The 20,798-nt window shown below is 39.8% G+C and overlaps 1 protein-coding gene across 6 annotated transcripts in view; it reads left to right on the forward strand.

The window, feature by feature from the left end:
* PHACTR2 (phosphatase and actin regulator 2) overlaps positions 1 to 20,798 on the forward strand; it is a 292,400-nt gene that overhangs the window by 239,146 nt on the left and 32,456 nt on the right. For all 6 annotated transcript variants that reach the window (XM_055391372.1, XM_055391371.2, XM_019029804.3 and 3 more), the window contains 2 exons: positions 5,583 to 5,644; positions 11,119 to 11,256. In XM_055391372.1, coding sequence (XP_055247347.1) covers positions 5,583 to 5,644; positions 11,119 to 11,256 — 200 coding nt within the window. The remainder of the gene's footprint in view (positions 1 to 5,582; positions 5,645 to 11,118; positions 11,257 to 20,798) is intronic.

A 20,798-nucleotide genomic window follows, 5' to 3' on the forward strand; every position in this document is an offset into this window, starting at 1 on the left:
TTTTATGGCTTTGAGCCTTATAACCGCCCCTAGACCAGAGTCATGGTCATGACAATTGTGTTTAAGAAAGATGAAATATATTCCATGTATTCTTTCACCCAAATATTAAATAGAAAAAGAATGCTCTAGTCTTCTCGCAAGTAAATGTCAAAGAAAAGGCCAAAAGAATCCACAAGGAAACAAATCAAACATTCCTATATTATTATTAATAATACAGTTTGTTGCTAGTATAACAAATGGCTCAATTCAAAACAAAATGTTCAATCCATTGCATTTTCCTATGTTATGATAACTCGGCTTCCTTCTTGAGTTGTTTATAATTTCTCAGCACTAAAACGTTCTCCATTCATTTTCCTACTTTATTTTCCCATTCTGTTTTTCCCTCTATTCTCTTTGACTTTAGTTTTTACTCATCCCTGCAGTAGTATTTATTGGAGTTAGTATGTTAAAGCTATAAAGCTAATAGAAATACAGTTTGTCATGCTATTGTGTGTCAATGTGGTCAGGCACTGCAGTGAGTTAAGAAACGGATATTTTTAAATTGAGCCTAGCTGTAGTTTTATATATTGTTAACCCAGTTTCAAAAGATCTTTTTATTGTATGAAATATCAAAGAACAGGGATGGGTAAAACTCTGGATAGTACTGCAATGGTAGTGACCCATGGTGTGGGGGAAATCCTTGCCAGCCAGGCTTTTCGAGTTATCTTGGCCTGCTAGAAGAACCCTCTTCTCCAATCTAAGATACTTTCTTTCCTTTAGGGAAGAAAGATTTTAGTAGCATATTGTATTACAGTTGTTAGTACGAAATCAATTCAACAATGAAAATGAACTACCATCCAGTGAGAGGAACTACCATCCACCCAGTCTATGGGATCACTTTCTTTGGAATGCTTTTTTCTGGCTTTTTTTTTTTTTTTAACATAACTAGAATACAGCTCCAGGAAGGACTTAAGTGGCTACTAATGTATAGAAGAGCCAATTTGGAGGAGGAAAAATTCACGGCTAGAAAAGAAGGAAAATTTTTTGCTTTGCTGAGGAAGAGTAGAAGCAGCATCTCATTTTGACACAAAACAAACCAAAAAGGTTCATTGCTTTTCATGATAGGTTCCTGGGAAATGCTTGTTGAATTAAGTTTTAAGCAAGCTCAAATGCAGACCCTACGCTCCTAAAAAACACAGAGATTATGTCTTACTGGATGTCTGATCCAATACCTAGAAGAAAAAGGGAAGAGCACATTTTGGGTAATTCTTTCTTGATCCTGTGAGATAAATAGTGCCAAACCACAATGGAGTTTGGTTATCTGAGGAACTGTTTCATAGATCTAGAAACTTATCGCGCGTTGATCTTAAGTGCTGCATTGGCCTTTATATCCCATTTTCCTGGAGGTTTGGGAAAGAGTGAGACACTTCAGATTTGACTCCAGCCCTTTTTTTCCTTCCTTCTAAGTTCACCTAAGCATATTTATTTCTGGAAACAGAGGCATATTTCCAGCCTGGAGAGGCTGATAACTGGCTTATGATTTCCTGACCCACTATTGTACAGCCAAGGGAGGCAGAAGAAAACTGGGAGAGGTCATCTTTCCCTGAGCAGTCACAGAAAACTGAATGGCCTAACTTACAAACACTCTACTCAGCCCATTTGTCTCTTGGTTCTTCCACATAGATTGCTCTTGTTCGTTTGTTTGTATGTTTCATCTCCAGCTTTTGTTCAAGAACAGTAGAAAAGTATGTGATACAGTGTGGTTTTTAAGGACGTTTACTTTAACTAGGTCATTTTTTTTTTTTTTTTTCTGAGACGGAGCCTTGCTCCGTTGCCCAGGCTGGAGGGCAGTGGCACTATCTCGGCTCACTGCAACCTCCGCCTCCTGGGTTCAAGTGATTTTCCTGCCTCAGTCGCCCCGAGTAGCTGGGACTACAGGTGCGCATCACCATGCCTGGCTAATTTTTGTATTTTTAGTAGAGGCGGAGTTTTGCTATGTTGGCCAGGCTGGTCTCGAACTCCTGACTTCGTGATTCGCCCGCCTTGGCCTCCCAAAGTGCTGGGATTACGGGTGTAAGCCACCGTGCCCGGCGCTAACTAGGGCATCTTTTCTGGCAAACTAGAAAACTAATTCACAGAATAAAACATTCAACAATTTTTAGAGCCCATCACTAGTTCAATAAACATGAGTCAGATGCCAATAAATGTCATTAGTTTTCATTGGTGACCACAGGACAAATTATATTTCTTAGTGTCAGTTCACCATGCCAGTCCTTACTTGAAGTCTTTCCTAATTATTTTGGTGATACTAGAGCTTTTTAAAAAGACATATTACATATATGTGTTTATATTATATTATATTTAGTTATTCATTTTAGAACCAGTTCCTAAAAACCGATAAAATAGAAAGCAACTTTTGATACTTAAAAGGTCAACTTTTGCTAATCAAGAAAGGTGATGTATTTAGCTGAGAATGTAATTCTAGCCATGTCTTCTATAGAGAAAAATGAATTAGGCCATTGAGTTCTGCATATATTTTTCCCCAACATTTTATTATGAAAATTTTTAAACATGAAGAAAAGTTGAAGGAATTTTACAGTAAATCCGCATATATCTACCATCTATAGTCTGTCATTAACATCTTGCTTTATGACACATCTATGCATCTGTTGATCCAGCTTTTTTTAATGCACTTTAAGTTTATGCGTGTTTTTTCATTTGCTAAAAACACCCATATGAGGCCAGGTAAGGTGGCTTATGCCTGTAATCCCAAAGCCTTGTGAGGCCAAGGCAGGAGAATTGCTTGATGGCAGGAGTTTGAGACCAGCCTGGGCAATATAGTGAGATCTCATCTCCACCAAAAATTGAAAAAACATGGAAACATGTAAAAAGCAGAAAGAAAAACAAATCCACAAAAAAATTTGGCTTTTTGAACCCATTTTATCTGAATTAACAACTCAAGAAGATAATACTCCAATTGCTGGTATTTTTATACTTTTCTTTCTTCTTTTAGCTCATCCACAAAATTCTCTGGGTAACATTGCTCGCTAGGCGGGTTTCCTGTGGTGCTTGCTGCTGTTTAAGCACATGTATTATTTGTTTATTTATCGGAAATGCTTCTTGCGGGTCGTCCGAAATGTTCACCCCTCTCTGCTCTGATGAGAGTCACTGAGAGCAAGATTTGTCAATGAACCACGTCACTTCCTTCATGCATATCCCACCAGCCTGTTTAAATTGACCAGAAAGATTTGCATCCTACTTTATAATTAGTCCTCTAGTGAATCAAAAAATGAAGGAAGCATACAAAAAACTTGGTGTATTTTCAAATACTGAGTTTAAGGTTTAAACTTGAGTCTATGAGAGATTTTACAATGACTGTTTAATAAGATTCAGAGAAGCTGTCATGGTAGCTCATGCTGGTAATCCCAGCTACTTGGGATGCTGAGGCGGGAGGATCACTTGATTCCTGGAGATCAAGACAAGCTTGGGCAACATAGGGACAGCCCATCTCTACAAGATGAAAGTAAAGATTCAGAGGAACAGTCATGTTGGCTTCCCTCTACCTCTCACCCTTGTCCTCTAACTTCACTAAAAGTACAATTTTGAACGTGGAAAACTTAAAGAAATCAGTTTCTGATGTCAAAAATGAATTCAATTCCCTAACTGCATTTGGCCCTTCTCTTTTTAGACATCACTGTTACCTGGTAGCACTAGCTGAACAATATGCTTAATAAGGCAAAACTTTCAAATATTCCCTTCAAGGAAATGTCATTTTTGCGTATTTAATGAAGACTGGAGCATTTGTTAGCTTTGGGATGTATTATATCCAATTTTTTAATCTTTGAAAAGTACCTTAAAAATATAGCATAAATACTATATAGGAAGAATTGACAAAAATGTTCTCAGAATTATATTTTTCTTTTTATTAATAATGTCATCAGTATCACTAACAATATCATCACTTTTTATCAACAATATCAACAATGTTATTTTCACTATTGTGTCACCTTGTAAAGCTCTGGTTTAAATCACAAGAACCACAGTGTGGCATTTGTTTATTATGTATTTTGACAATCCACAAGCTTTATCCAACTCATATGAGGTAATTCTTTGAACCTAAGTATGCATTTTTAAGGATATGAAAGGATATGTATTTTGTGAAGCAATTAAAACCCTAGAGTACTTTCATAGGAAGAAATTTAAATTATAACCAAATTTGTTTGACTGGCACAAAATGAAAGGATATTAACTGATTGTTTCTTATCTTGTGGATGATTACAGTTTATGTCCACTCTTTGTCTAATCACCTTCTTTCTTATGCATTAAAGTTATTATTTCAGAAGAACATAGAAACTTCCCTGTTCAGAGAAGGAAAACTGATAGAGAATTTAGCCTGTTCAACTAACAAATACAGGTGTTGTAAATATTGAATACTGATATGTTATTCACAGTAAAAATAGTCTTAGTTGTAAGAAGTCTATTTGAATTATACAATAAATATATTTCATACCTGTCATGGATTAAGAAAATTTTTTTTAATTGAACCCGGGAAGCGGAGGTTGCGGTGAGCCAAGATCGCGCCACTGCACTCTAGCCTGGGTGACAGAGCGAGACTCCGTTTCAAAAAATAAAATAAAAATAAAAATAAATAAACAAATAGAAGAAGTTTTCCTTTTTCAACCTTTTGGTCAAGCCTTTATACGGTGTTATTTTCCTTCAAAAGAGTTCATAATAGCACTTTCTAAAACATAATCTTTCATAAGCATCAGTATCCAAGAAGCAAAATGTATGCTCACTGATCAAACAGATGATCAGCTAAAGGAAGCAACAGAGAGAAGTTCCTCAAGTAAGCAACAACCAGCAAAACCTGAAGGGGTGTTTATTTCTTTAAAAATTTTGGACATGTTTCTTTAAATCCCATCTGTTGGGCAGCATAAAATCGTACTACTTGGTGAATCACTAGAGAACGAGAAGACTTTGGAAAGGCAAAGTCACAAGAAAATAAATAATTTCCACCCAGAGTACATCATAACCTCATTTAGAACATTCTGGTTTGAAAGCAAAGTCCAAGGAAATGCTTACATTCTGCTTCTATGGAAACCAAGGAAGACAAATCAAATATTTTGGTTGGATTTGAGTGGAAATCAGCAGCTCAGACATGCATCGGATGGTTCTAATTTGCTCTTTTAATATGTCTCAGATTTTCACATGAAGGCCAGATCCAGAAGTAAATTTTTATCTGAATTCTGGTAAATTCTGCTTATAAGCCCATGAAATGATCAGCAATAGAGGGCTTTCATTAGAATATGGGCACTCCTGTGGTTTTTTTAAGAATACAACAAGACATCAGGAAGCAAAAACGTTTAAAATTAGTAAAGCAAACCAGTCCTACAAAAAAAGCATGTGTGTGTGTGTGTGTGTATGTGTGTGTGTGTATAAGATGATCAACCTTCCTACAAAATATTTTGACAACTTTTTAACAATGTTGGTGGTGTGTTTGATCATTATTTGTTAGAGTCACATGATTGTGGCCTGATACACTTTTCTGAATATGAAATCATCTGTAGTAACTGTCATCATGACTTTCCTCCTTTAATAAACAGAAAAGAATGAAGAAGAGGAACAAGAAGCAAAAATGGAACTTAAACGCAGACTCAGCAGAAAGGTAATGAAATCATGACTATTAATGAGCATATGTGTTTTGAGATATACTTTTTTAAAAAAATACTAATCCTCTCTGTATGTGTAAATCAGATGTTTAGAAATAATTATTCCTATTAGTCTATAATCATAGACATCAAAATCACAAGCCTGGGCAACATGGTGAAACCCTATCTCTACAAAAAATAAAAAAATTAGCCGGCATGGTGGCACATGCCTGTAGTTCCAGCTACTCAGGAGGCTGAGGTGGGAAGATTGCTTCAGCCCGGGAGGCAGAGGTTGCTGTGACCTGATATCGTGCCACTGCACTCCAGGCTGGGAGACAGAATGAGACCCTGTCTCAAAAAAATGAAATAAAATAAAATAAAACAAATCAATATAATGCACATGCTATGAATGATGTTTCTAATTGCATGTTGTGCTAATTTTGAATAATTAACAAGGGTTTTAAATTGCATTTACTCTATGAAAATATGTACTCTGTGTGAAAATTTTTAAAGACACAAAAAAAGAAAAAAATAAAATCATGTCTTTCATTCAGAGACAGCCATTATTAACATTTCAATGCATGTATTTCCATTTTAAAAAATTGTTTTGAGTCAGGTGCAATGGCACGCACCTGTAGTCCCAGCTACTTGGAAGCTGAGGCAAGAGGATTGCTTGAGCCCAGGAGGTCAAGACCAGCCTGGACAACATAGTGAGACCTTGTTTCAAAAAAAAAGAATTAATTGAAAATTAATCTCACTTGATTAGAACAATGAAAAAAGAAAAAAGAAAAAAAGAAGTGAAAAAAGTTTTTAATTATGATAAAAATTATTTCTTAAAATGCTCACACTTTCCATTTAGTGTTGGAAATATTAAACAAGTAAGTAATTTGTTACTCCTGAGGATTTCCCACTACTCCACATCACAGCTGGGTAAGTAATTTATTAAGTGAACTTGATCATCCAGCCTGCCTGCTACAGTGCTACCCAGATTGACAAATGTCTTACCTCCCAAACTCAGACAATTGTTGCCACTTATTTATGAATATATAAATCTGATGTTAGGGCCATCACTTTTTTCTGTGTTAAAAAAAGTAATAGCCTTTGGAAAAATCAAGCACCATCAGAGTTTATATTTCATTATAAATCCTTCTAATCATTCTTCAGGCATACCTTATGCACCTAAAAATGGATAAAGTGACTAAAATGTGACATCTACATGAAGTGTGACCTGACCCACATTTTTGTGGGCTGGCCGGGGAGTGTTCAACAAAAGCATTCCAAGGCAGATGGAGGCAATGCTTCATTCCCACAGAAAAGCTATGGGACTATGTTGAAAGTGTCTGGTTCTGTTTTTCAAGGAAAACATTTTCACACTGCTGATAAAGACACACCTGAGACTGGGAAGAAAAAGAGATTTAATTGGACTTATAGTTCCACATGGTTGGGGAGGCCTCAGAATCATGGTGGGAGGCAAAAGGCTCTTCTAACATGGTGGCGGCAAAAGAAAATGAGGAGGAAGCAAAACTGGAAACCCCTGATAAACACATCAGATCTTGTGAGACTTTTTGACTATCACAAGAATAGAATGGGAAAGACCGAGCCCCATGATTCAATTACCTCCTCCTGGGTCCCTCCCACAACACATGGGAATTCTGGGAGATACAATTCAAGTTGAGATTTGGGTGGGGACACAGCCAAACCATATCATTCTGCCCCTGGCCCCTCCAAATCTCACGTCCTCACATTTCAAAACCAATCATGCCTTCCCAACAGTCCCCCAAAGTCTTAACTCATTTCGGCATTAACCCAAAAGTCCACAGTCCAAAGTCTCATCTGAGACAAGGCAAATCCCTTCCACCCATGAGCCTGTAAAATCAAAAGCAAGCTAGTTACTTCCTAGATAAAATGGGGGTACAGGCATTGGGTAAATACAGCTAGCTGTTCCAAATGGGAGATATTGGCCAAAACAAAGGGGTTGCAGGGCCCATGGCAAGTCTGAAATCCAGTGGGGCAGCCAAATTTTAAAGGTCCAAAATTATCTCCTTTGAATCCAGGTCTCACATCCAGGTCACACTGATGCAAGAGGTGGGTTCCCATGGTCTTGGGCAGCTCCACCTCTGTGGCTTTGCAGGGTACAGCCTCCCTCTTGGCTGCTTTCACAGGCTAGTGTTGAGTGTCTGCAGCTTTTCTAGACACATGGTGCATGCTGTTGGTGGATCTACCATTCTGGGTTCTGGAGGACAGTGACCCTCTTTGCACAGCTCCACTAGGCAGTGCCCCAGTAGGGACTCTGTGTGGGGGTTCCAACCCCACATTTCCCTTCTGCACTGCCCTAGCAGAGGTTCTCCATGAGCCCCACCCCACCACCCAACCCTGCCCATGGCATACTTTGGCCTGGGCATCTAGACAGAGGTTCCCAAACCTCAGTTTCTGACTTCTGTTCACCCACAAGCTCAACACCATATGGAAGCTGCCAAGGCTTGGGGCTTCCACAGTCTGAAGCCACAGCCCAAGTTCTACATTTGCCCCTTTCAGCTACAGCTGGAGTGGCTGGGGCACAGGGCACCAAGTCCCTAGGCTGCACACAGCACAGGGACCCTGGGCCCTGCCCACAAAACCACTTTTCCCTCCTGGGCCTTCAGGGCTGTGATGGGAGGAGCTGTCATGAAGGTCTCTGACATGGCCTGGAGACATTTTCCCCATGGTCTTGAGGATTAACATTAGCCTCCTTGCTACTTAGGCAAATTTCTGCAGCCAGCTTGAATTTCTCCTCAAAAAATGGGTTCTTTTCTGCTGCATCCTCAGGCTGCAAATTTTCTGAACTTTTATGCTCTGTTTCCCTTTTAAAATGGGATGCTTTTAACAGCACCCAAGTCACCTTTTGAATGCTTTGCTGCTTAGAAATTTCTTCTGCCAGATACCCTAAATCATCTCTCTCAAGTTCAAAGTTCCACAAATCTCTAGGGCAGGGGCAAAATGCCACCATTCTTTTTGCTAAAACATAATAAGAGTCACCTTTGCTCCAGTTCCCAACAAGTTCCTTATCTCCTTCTGAGACCACCTCAGCCTGGACCTTGTTGTCCATATTGCTATCAGCATTTTTGTCAAAGCCATTTAACAAGTCTCTAGGAAGTTCCAAACTTTCCCACCTTTTCCTATCTTCTTCTGAGCCTTCCAAACTGTTCCAACATCTGCCTGTTACCCAGTTCCAAAGTTGATTCCACATTTTTGGGTATCTTTTCAGGAACACCCCACTCCTGGTACCAACTTACTGTATTAGTCTGTTTCCATGCTGCTGATAAAGGCATACCCTAGACTGGGAAGAAAAAGAGGTTTAATTGGACTTACAGTTCCACATGGCTGGGGAGGCCTCAGAATCCTGACAGGAGGCAAAAGGCATTTCTTACATTGTGGCAGCAAGATAAAATGAGGAGAAAGCAAAAGCAGAAACCCTTGATAACCCATCAGATCTCATGAGACTCATTCACTATCACGAGAATAGCATGGGAAAGACCAGCCCCCATGATTCAGTTACCTCCCCCTGGGTCCCTCCCACAACATGTGGGAATTCTGGAGATACAATTCAAGCTGAGATTTGGGTGAGGACACCGCCAAACCATATCATTTTTTTTTCTCAAAGCTCATAAATGTCAAATAATGATCAAACTGAAAGACTTTATTGACTCAATTTCTAGGGATGACTCTAGTTTTCAATGGCCCTTAAGTTACCATCTGTAGACAATCAATCACCCCTCCTTATTGCCCTGGGCACAGTCTTGTGATACAAATCATCTTTCTCAATCCAGCTGGGCCCCTCCATGAGGCAGCAGTGCCAGCCCTTACCCTCTGCACCCACTTGCCTCCACCATACATAGCTCCATGCCGTAGGTGCAGGTCAGCCCGTAGCACTGGTAGCTACCCCATGACTGGGACAGTCCTGAGGACAAGACTGGATGGAGAATTTCTAACCTATATTGCCATTGGTCACTTTCCTTCTAGCCAGTTCTTAGGAGCAAGGGCTTCTCTACCTCCTTATTTCCACCTGCCCCAAAGTGGCAGCAAGAAGCTAGCAATATAGATTGGACAGCAACTAGACTATAGCAGATCACTTAGATTATTCTCTCTCTTGTCCATTGCCTACCAGGGCTCTATGAAGATAGAGGGAGCCATAGTTGGCACATCCCTGCTCCAGTGGGCTCAGGGTATGGGCCTAGGCCTTCTAAAAGTCCTCAAGTGCTTTGAATATTACAGTATTGGCTTAGTTCAGAAGGAAACTGAGGCCCAGGAAAGGGCTGTTAATGACTACAGAATGTAGACCCAGTGCAAAATAAGGAATATCTCTGGACAGGTGTTGTGGCTTATGCCTGTAACCCCAGCACTTTGGGAGGCTGAGATGGGAGAATCGCTTGAGCCCAAGAGTTCAAGACCAGCCTGAGCAACATAGAGAGACCCCCCCCCCCTACTCTGTTTAAATAAAAAAAAAAATAAGCGATATCTCTGGAGAGGACCACTTAGATGATGGGTAGTCTGGCTGTATACAGAGTATATATAAGAGAGGAAATATATGAAAATGGGCCCTATGGCTACAATAGAGGTCTAAGTCTACCTCTCTGGAAATAACTGTGATACCACCCAACTAAGAAAGACCAAAATGGGAGTGAACCTCCGTAGCAGAGAGTAGATAATGCCTGTACCAGGGGGCCAGCTTTCTTTCACCTGTCAGAGTCTTATTCTTTGGTTTGAGAAAGGACCCAGAAAGAAAATCAATATAATTACAAATGTGAATTTGACAAACACCACAAGGAGGAACCGAAGTTGTTAGAAGTATCTTAAAGGTTGGAGTTGATTTTAAGCAGTGATGGCCTCAAGGAAGTACAGTTCTCCATCAACTCTCCCCTCCCCATTCCTGTACATTGGTTTTTCTGGCCAAGGGCATGTGTCCGATTGGGGTCTTGTCCTTATTATGAATATCTTAAGGACAGCTGTGCTGTAGGCGCACCCTTTATTGGACCCTTTCTATGTCATAACTTTGTACATTTCTGAGTGTATGGGCTTAATATTATAGGAACAGGTTTTTATTCCCATTTCTAAAAATTCCATGGCTTTTGCCTTGATAATTCAATCACCAAACCAGCCATTCTGTATCTGGGTTACTATTGTGTCTGCGCATTGCATGTTCCTTGCGTCAGGGATGATAGACCTTTATCACAGTGCCAGGCAAGTTGGGGAAAATAGCATAATGCAGGTGGTTGCCAAAGACTGTGACCTATCTAAAACGATGATTTTTTTATAGTCTCAAAAATTAGGGCACATGGCTTTCTAGCTCTCATTAGAAATTCCCAAGATGCTGTTGCCTTTTTTTTTTTTTTTTTTTGATGCCTGAAAGTGACCTTATTTAACCATAACTTTGAAGTGTTCTCTATAGAAAACTTGCCACCATGAGGCTGTAAGTGGTTTACTGAACTCTGCCTTTTTCCTTGTCCTCCTGCAGCTCAGCCTGAGACCCACAGTGGCAGAGCTACAAGCTCGAAGGATCCTGCGATTTAACGAGTATGTAGAAGTCACGGATTCTCCTGACTATGACCGCCGAGCAGACAAGCCCTGGGCCAGGTTAACACCTGCAGACAAGGCAAGAATCCCAGTGGATTTTGTGTTGATTGTATTGCTTTTCTGGAAGCTCCAATATCCACATCCCCCCGACTTAAGTCATCCCAGGGGACGAGATCTTACCAAATATTACAACGGTTTTCTGCCTCTGATTATTTAAGCCACTTAAGTGATACATTTAGTGATATCAATGTAGTTCTTTCAACTAAGTCTCAGAGAAAAGTAGTTATTTACCATATAACCTACCTGCTTTCATACCTGGATGAGGAGGGCTTTCTCACATCCAGGATTTATCCTTACTCTTAGAAAATATAACTTATACAACTTATCATTTTAAAGGGATATGTTAATAGAAAGGTTTAATCTTCGTCGAGACTGGCACACTTTTAATAGAAATGACAAGACAGCAAATAGTTTAGGCTATGTGGGCCATACAATCTTTGTTGCAACTGCCCAGTTCTGCCATTGTAGCATGAAAACAGCCACAGACAATGTGTAATTGAATGGATATGTATATGCTCCAATAAAACTTTATCTACCGAAACAGATGGTGGGCCAAATTTGGCCTGCAGGTCAGGCTTACCAACCCCTAATCTAAATCATTGCACACAATTCCTGAAAAATGAAATATACAGTGGGTTCTATCAATGTAGAAAGACTTTTATCTTATTAGTACCCTTGTTCCATAGGCAAAGATTCGTGCCAACCATTTGTTTTTAAATTGTTCTAATTTTTATCTCTTAGCAAAATCTGGTATTGAATAAACTCGTGCTATACCCACTTTTTGTTTTAATCATAAGTACTTTTGCTTAAACATGCCACATCTTAATGCTAAAACTAGGCATTTAATCATGCTCTGTGCTGACCCTTTTTAATAGGAAGCTTCGTTATTTAAAATACCTGCTATGCATCAAGCACATACTGGAGATACAGATTCAGAAATCCTTAGCTCATAAGTAGAAATGAAAAGTAAGAAGGAATAAGATCACAAAGGAAGAATGTTCAGAACAAGAATAGAAGAGAAGGAGGCTGAGAAAAGCACTCCAGGGATGTTTTAGGAAGAAGCAGCAGAAGAATATTGAGAAGAGATGTCTGTGAAGTGGGGAAAGAGGAGAAGCTGGTAGCACAGCAGCTTGGAAGGACTGTGTCAGGGAGGACGGACGGCCACATGTGTGCAGTGACATGGTGAGAGGGAGCATTCTGGTGGCCTGATGGGTGGAAGCCTGTGGTGGAGACAACGAGGATAAACACAATCCTGAGAATTTGGGCTCTGAAGTATGATGAGGCAGTTGTTCAACGTATGGCTGGTGATTGTGAAGGTTGTTAATAAGCTTGGGTGCGTAAATTTGGAAAATGAGATACAGTATCAAGGGAGTGATTTTTTTTTAATTTATGGGAAATACTTGAACAATTTTTTATGTGGTGAAGGGGTCAAAAGAAAGGGAGAGGTTGAACATACAGGCGGAAAAGTCAGTAACTGATAGCGTGGGAAAAATCACTGGAGTAGCAGGTCAGTACTTATGTGAAAGAGGCAAGGAGCAGACCCTTGAGGACGGAGGGAGAGCACAGGCTGAGGAAGCTAAGAAGTCGTATCTCATTGTGCTTTTACTTTGCCTCTCGTTCATTATGAATGAGATTGAACATATTTTCATATGCCTATTGGGCATTTGGATACCACTGCACCGAAGTGCCTTTTGCCCATTTTCTTTTGGGTTGTCAATTCTTTCTGATTCATAGGAGTTCTTCATATATTCCAGTTATGTATGTTGCAAATATTGATTTAATAAGATTCTTTTTTTTTTTTTTTTGAGACGGAGTCTCGCTCTGTCGCCCAGGCTGGAGTGCTGTGGCTCGATCTCAGCTCACTGCACGCTCCACCTCCTGTGTTCACGCCATTCTCCTGCTTCAGCCTCCCAAGTGGCTGGGACTACAGGCGCCCGCCACCACGCCCAGCTATTTTTTAAAAAATATTTTTAGTAGAGACGGGGTTTCAGCGTGTTAGCCAGGATGGTCTCGATCTCCTGACATTGTGATCTGCCCGCCTCGGCCTCCCAAAGTGCTGGGATTACAGGCGTGAGCCATGGCGCCCGGCCAACAAGATTCTTAAACTTAATACAGTTGAATTTATCAACCTTTTTCTTTATGGCTTGTGATTTTGTTCCTGGTTTTAAAAATTCTTTGCATGCCAAAATGATAGATATATTCTCATATACTGTCTTCTAAATTGTTTATAATTTTGCTTTTCACATTTAACTTTTTTGTTTACCTGGAGTTGTTTTTTGGGGGAAGGTATAAGATATGCTTTCAGTTTGCTTGGTCATCTGTATTATATGTTTGTTTTCTATGTCATTATTTGTTCTTTTCTCTTCTTCCTCCTCATTTTTTGGGCTTTATTGGCTATTCTGTTCTAACCTAAGATAGACTCTCCAGATCATTAATTTTCATCCTTCCTTACTTTCTGATACAAGCACTGAAGGTTAGAAATGACTCTGTGTGTCAGTGATTTGCAACCTTGGCTACAAATTGGAATCACCTATAGATCTTTAAGAATGTGGATGTCTGGGTCCCATCTCCAGAGATGCTGATCTCATTGGTCTGGGATGTGGCCTTCATATTGGGATTTTTAGTAATTATAAATGTCTCACGTGTCCTTGAAAACAATATGTGTTCTATGGTTTGAGGGTGTGCAAATTTTCCTGTAAGATCAGTCTTGCTAGTTCTATTCAGATTTCTGTAGCCTTAGTTACTTTTTTGTCAGTTTGATCCATCAGGTAACAAACAAGACATGTTAAATCTCCCACTATGTGGATTTTTTTTTTACTTCTCCTTATAATTCTGTTAATTTTGCTTCATTTATTGTGAGGTGTGTCATTAGATATATATGTTTAGAATGCATACATTTTCTTGATGAAACTTTGTTATATTTAAAGATATAATTTTTAAACTGGATTGTCAAAATGAGTTATTTTATACTACCTTAGTACTATGAATTGAAGCGGCAAACCTCTGTGATGTTTAGCTCATGGCTTCAAATTTTCAGGGTACATTTCATCCCTCCCTGCCTATCCCCTTACTTACTAAGCACCAGCTTGCAATTTTTTGTTTGCCCTTTGAGGGTCAGATATTCTAGCTTAGCCTTACACTGAGGGTATGCCATTTGGTCCCCAATTTATGGAGAGAGAATTATTTATTAGACCTGAGTGGGTTTTGTGTGTCTTCTGTATTTCACCAAATCATAAAGATGCCTGCTCAAATTCACTAGATTTAACACAAGTGCCCTCAAGGTCAAAGCCAGTTTCATTTCTCACTTACCTTATTTCTCTGGCCATGATCTTCTTTTACTCATTCTCGTCAAAGTATTTTTTATTCTTTTCCCAGCTGTTTAGTACATTTAAAGCAGTTTTTAGATGCAATGTTTAGCATTTTAATTGTTTTTCAATAGAAGAGTTAGTCAAGGCATCTGGTATGCCATTTTGCCAGAAATAGTACTGCATTATGAACTTGGTGCAAGGTTTCTTCCATCCTCCTTTCCTTTCAGTTGTGGTCATTCACCTCTCATTTTAGTGGCTCCTAGTTGACCCTGCTCTAGTCACTGTTTCTGTGCAGTGACCTTCCCCAAAACTTAGTGATTGAAAACAGCAACTATTTTATATCTTACAGATTTTGTAGGTTGGGGATTTAGTCAGGGCTCAGCTAGGTGATTCTTCTGCTCTTCATGAGGTTGACTAAGGTCACTCAGTGTTATTCAGCTGACAAATAGGCTACTTTGGAGGCTCAGCTAGGTGATTCTTCTGCTCTTCATGAGGTTGACTAAGGTCACTCAGTGTTATTCAGCTGACAAATAGGCTACTTTGGAGGCTCCAAGATAACCTCTCTAACATGTCTGGTGTCTTGGTAGGGAAGGCTTAGAGACTGGGCTCAATTCTGGCTCCTAGTCTGCCAAACTACCTATACATGGCCTCTTCAGCATGGTGGCCCGAGTCATCAGTCTTCTTACTTGGTGGCCCAGCAAATGTCCCAAGAGAACCAGGTAAAAGCTATATGGCCTTTCCTGATCTGGCTTTGGAAGGCATCCAGCCTCACTTCCACTATGTTCTATTAGTAACAGGCAAATCATAAGACCAGCTCAAGCTTCAAGGAATGGGGAGTTAATTAGCTCCACTTCTTGACAGGGGAGTGGCAAGATCACAATTGTGGCCAAATTTGGAAAATACAATTTTCCACACCCACCATTCCCAGCTATCTTATTATTCAAATGCAAAACTTCAGAAAGGCAGGTAGGGCCAGATAAATAAGTAAAGATCACTGCAGTTGCCAAGTATGCAAGCAGGGAGAGTCTAAATGACTAACCACCCTCATGTGGAAACTAAATTGTCCAAACCCTAGAAACAGTTCTTTTTAACTCTTGTTCTTTTGTTGGAAGGTAAAGCTCATTCATCTCTAGCTGTAACAGAGAGGATTTTTTTTTTTTTTAATTTTATGTTGAAACAAAAATGGGATTTTGTTCTGGACTTCTAGGTTGCAGGGGAAAGGTACATGACCAGGTTTTCTGCCACAGGCTTTGTTTCTGTTCATGAGTGCTTTGAAGGCATATGACTTTGACATCTCCCTTGCAGATCTGAGCCCCAGAGCACAGCCACCGCCCCTCTCTCCTCACACATGGGCCTCATTTTCTCCCTCTGACAGTATCTCTCACATTTCTCCTGAGGCTTTTTAAAGTCTAAAAAGCAGCATTTTTAGAAGTGGATTTTTATTGTGTATGTGTGTGTTTCTCTGGAAGAAAATTAACAGGTAGAATTTCTTTTAAATAGAAAAAATATTGGCCAGGCGTGGTGGCTCATGCCTGTAATCCTAGCACTTTGGGAGGCCGAGGTTTCTTGAGCTCAAGGTTTCTTGAGCTCAAGATTTCTTGAGCTCAGGAGTTTGAGACCAGCCTGAGCAATGTGGTGAAACTCTGCCTCTACTAAAAAATACAAAAAATTAGCCAGGTGTGGTGGCGCATACCTGTAGTCCCAGCTACTCGGGAGGCTGAGGTGGGAGAATTGCTTAAGCCCAGGAGCAGGAGGCTGCAGTGAGCCATGCCACTGCACTCCAGCCTGGGCAACAGAGCCAGACCTTATCTCAAAATAAATAAATAAATAAATAATATGGTACACTTTTTAAAGATAAAAAATAGAAAAATGCAGCAATTTAAGATGTTTATGTGTAGTATATTGTATATACACAAGTGATGAATATTCATTGGGCCATATCTGAATATTCAAAAATGCAAAAATAAAAAAAGAACCACTTTAATGCACGGTACTTTTAATAATTTCTAAAAATACCATTTACTACCTAACACTGAAAAAAATTGTTCCCTCTAGTTGTTAAAAGATAAGTGTGATGAAATAGTACAATATTATTGCCCAGAGATCCTAAGACTATCAATGGTCTTAGTGTATATTTTATTTTAGAATGAAAATGACACATGCTAGTCACCATTATTAACAAGCATTTCTGGTTTTTGTTGCTTTTTACGTTAAAACATTTTATAATATATTATTTATTATATATATATTTAGATCAGATTTAAAATATTGTATTAAGTTTATTCATGTAAAAATTATAATTTAACTATTATGTTTAAAAATGAGTTTTATTTTTAACTTTTGAACTCTATATCCCATTTTTAAAAACTATTCAAAGTAAATATTTCCACCTCTGCTTTTAAAAATAAACAATGAGGCCAGGTGCAGTGGCTCATACCTGTAATCCAAGCGCTTTGAGAGGGTGAGTTGGGTGGATCACTTGAGGTCCGGAGTTCAAGACCAGCCTGACCAACATGGTGAAACCCCATCTCTACCAAAAATACAAAAATTAGCTGTGCATGGTGGCTCCTGCCTGTAGTCCCAGCTGCTTGGGAGACTGAAGCAGGAGAATCACTTGAACCCAGGAGGCAGAAGTTGCAGTGAGCTAAGATTATGCCACTGCACTCCAGCCTGGGTGACAAAGCGAGACTCCATCTCAAAAACTGAACCAAACCAAACAAACAAACAAACAAACAAACAAACAAAAAATGAGCTTCCTTTCAGCCTAAAGGAGACATCTTTTTTCTTTCTCTTATCTTAGTGCCATTTTCTTAGCCCCATTAAGCTACCACCTTGCATTTTAAAGAGTAGTAGCCAATCAGTCAATAATTAATCAATGCCTCTCCTTTCTGTGAAGGAGGAAGGCCCTTGCTGGTTGTGGTGGGGAAACTCCGGAATCTGGTAGTCTGGTTAAACGGCTCATGTTGGAAAAGAGAAGTGGTGGGAGAAATGCCTTATTAATTGTGAACTTGATTGAGCTTTATTCACCTTTAAAATAAAATTTTCAGGTCGGGGCACAATGACTCACACTTGTAATGTCAGCACTTTGGGAGGCCAAGGTGGGAGGGTCACTTGAGGCCAGGAGTTAAAGACCAGCCTGAGCAACATAGCAAGACTCTCTCTCTACAAAAACTAAAAAAATTAGCCAGGTGTGGTGGCACACCCATGTATTCCTAGCTACTTGGGAGGCTGAGGCAGGAGGATCCCTTGAGTCTGGGAGTTCAAGACTGCAGTGAGCTGTGATTGTGCCACTGCACTGCAGCCTGGGCAACAGAATGAGACCCTGTCTCTAAAACAAAAATAAACAAAATAAAATTTTCAGTTTTAGAATATATGTACTTAGAGCACTAGAAACAGATATATATACAGTAAAATAGAGATGGCCTGGTTTCCTGCACTGAGGTAGATAGACGAGCTGGCCCTTCAGTGGCAGACAGGTGAGGTCAGAGAAGGCCATTGAATTGGCCTGAAGACCTACGCTTGCCTGCCAGTAACCATCTCCTTAGAGTAGAACTTGGAAGCTCCATGGAGGAGAGAGGGGCAGGCTTTAGAACTGGGCACTTCTAGGATGGATTGATCCTTGACTTGGCCACTTAGTAGTTGTTTGACCTTGGCCGAGTCATTTAACCTAGGTTTACTTAACTAGTAAAATAAAGCCAATTATATCTATCTTGAGAATTAGGTAGAATATCTCTAGAATTCCTGCTTGTCAATAAATGGTAGCTATTACCAATATTATACTCATGGTCAGGGATGAGAAGCCAAGCTTTGTTCCCCATTGGTGATATTTTCACCATTGATTCCTGAGTTTACGATCTAGTCTAAAATTATCCAGTGAAAGAGAGTGTAGAATTTTTTCAGATGAGATGTGCTTTTGTCCAACAGGTCACTCAGTAATCACTTATTAAAACCCTTACAATATATTAGGTATCGTCCTAGATACTGGGGATATAAAGTTGAATAAGACAAACTGTCTTTCCGGGAACACAGTGTCTAAACAGGTCCTAAGAAAGCCTGAGATTTTTGTTCTCCCTAAGCTATTCTTTGCCCTGTTCGTTGATGCCCTAGCAGCAGAAGGGAGTACACTTGCCTCCCTGTGGCATTGAACTTGATTGATGAGTAGTCCAGAAATCCTCTCCACATCCCATCATAATTTTATCCAAGAAATAAAGGATATCAAAATGGCAATTCTAGTTAATTCTGGCCCCACAGCTCATGCTATTTGAGAAGGCAGCAAGGTCTGCATTTTCTTTCTTTCTTTCTTTCTTTCTTTTAATTATACTTTAAGTTCTGGGTTACATGTGCAGAACGTGTAGGTTTGTTACATAGGTATACACGTGCCATGGTGGTTTGCTGCACCCATCAACCCATCACCTACATTAGGTATTTCTCCTAATATTATCCCTCCCCTAGTCCCCCACCTCCTACAGGCCCCAGTGTGTGATGTTCCCCTCCCTGTGTCCATGTGTTCTTATTGTTCAACTCCCACTTATGAGCGAGAACATGCGGTGTTTGGTTTTCTGATCTTGTGATAGTTTGCTGAGAATGATGGTTTCCAGCTTCATCCGTGTCCCTGCAAAGGACATCAACTCATCCTTTTTTATGGCTGCATAGTGTTCCATGGTGTATATGTGCCACATTTTCTTAATCCAGTCTATCACTGATGGACATATGGGTTGGTTCCATGTCTTTGCTATTGTGAATAGTGCCTCAGTAAACATACATGTGCATGTGTCTTTACTGTAGAATGATTTCTAATCCTTTGGGTATACATCCAGTAATGGAATTGCTGGGTCAAATGGTATTTCTAGTTCTAGATCCTTGAGGAATCGCCACACTGTCTTCCAAATGGTTGAACTAATTTACACTCCCGCTAACAGTGTAAAAGCATTCCTATTTTTCCACAACCTCTCCAGCATCTGTTGTTTCCTGACTTTTAAATGATCGCCATTCTAACTGGCATGAGATGGTATCTCATTCTGGTTTTGATTTGCATTTCTCTCATGACCAGTGATGATGAGCATCTTTTCATATGTCTGTTGGCTGCATAAATGTCTTCATTTGAGAAGTTTCTGTTCATATCCTTAGCCCATTTTTTGATGGGGTTGTTTGCTTTTTTCTTGTAAATTTGTTTAAGTTCTTTGTAGATTCTGGATATTAGCCCTTTGTCAGATGAATAGATTGCAAAAATTTTCTCCCATTCTGTAGGTTGCCTCTTCACTCTGATGATAATTTCTTTTGCTGTGCAGAAACTCTTCAGTTTAATTAGATCCCCGTTTGTCAATTTTGGCTTTTGTTGCCGTTTGCTTTTGGCGTTTTAGACATGAAGTCTTTGCCCATGCCTATGTCCTGAATGGTATTGCCCAGGTTTTCTTCTAGGATTTTTATGGTCCTAGGTCTTACGTTTAAGTCTTTGATCCATCTTGAGTTGATTTTTGTATAAGGTGTAAGGAAGGGGTCCAGTTCCAGTTTTCTGCATATGGCCAGCCAGTTTTCCCAACACCGTTTATTAAATAGGGAATCTTCCCCATCGCTTGTATGTGTCAGGTTTGTCAAAGATCAGGTGGTAGATGTGTGGTGTTATTTCTCCGTTCTGTTCCATCAGTCTGTGTATCTGTTTTGGCACCAGTACCATGCTGTTTTGGTTACTGTAGCCTTGTAAAGTTTGTAGTCAGGTAGCAAGATGCCTCCAGCTTTGTCCTTCTTGCCCAGGATTGTCTTGGATATGCGAGCTCTTTTTTGGTTCCATATGAGGTTTAAAGTAGTTTTTTCCAATTCTGTGAAGAAAGTCAGTGGTAGCTGGATGGGGATAGCATTGAATCTGTAAATTACTTTGGGCAGTAAGGCCATTTTCACGACATTGATTCTTCCTATCCATGAGCATGGAATGTTTTTCCATTTGTTTGTGTCCTCTCTTATTTCCTTCAGCAGTGGTTTGTAGTTCTCCTTGAAGAGGTCCTTCATATCCCTTGTAAGTTGTGTTCCTACATATTTTATTCTCTTTGTAGCAATTGTGAATGGGAGTTCACTCATGATTTGGCTCTCTGTTTGTCTGTTATTGATGTATAGGAATGCTTGTGATTTTTGCACATCGATTTTGTATCCTGAGACTTTGCTGAAGTTGCTTATCAGCTTAAGGAGATTTTGGGCTGAGACGATGGGGTTTTCCAAATATACAGTCATGTCATCTGCAAACAAAGATAATTTGACTTCC

This window comes from Gorilla gorilla, chromosome 5, assembly GCF_029281585.2.
Source record: "Gorilla gorilla gorilla isolate KB3781 chromosome 5, NHGRI_mGorGor1-v2.1_pri, whole genome shotgun sequence".
NCBI classification, from domain to species: domain Eukaryota; kingdom Metazoa; phylum Chordata; class Mammalia; order Primates; family Hominidae; genus Gorilla; species Gorilla gorilla.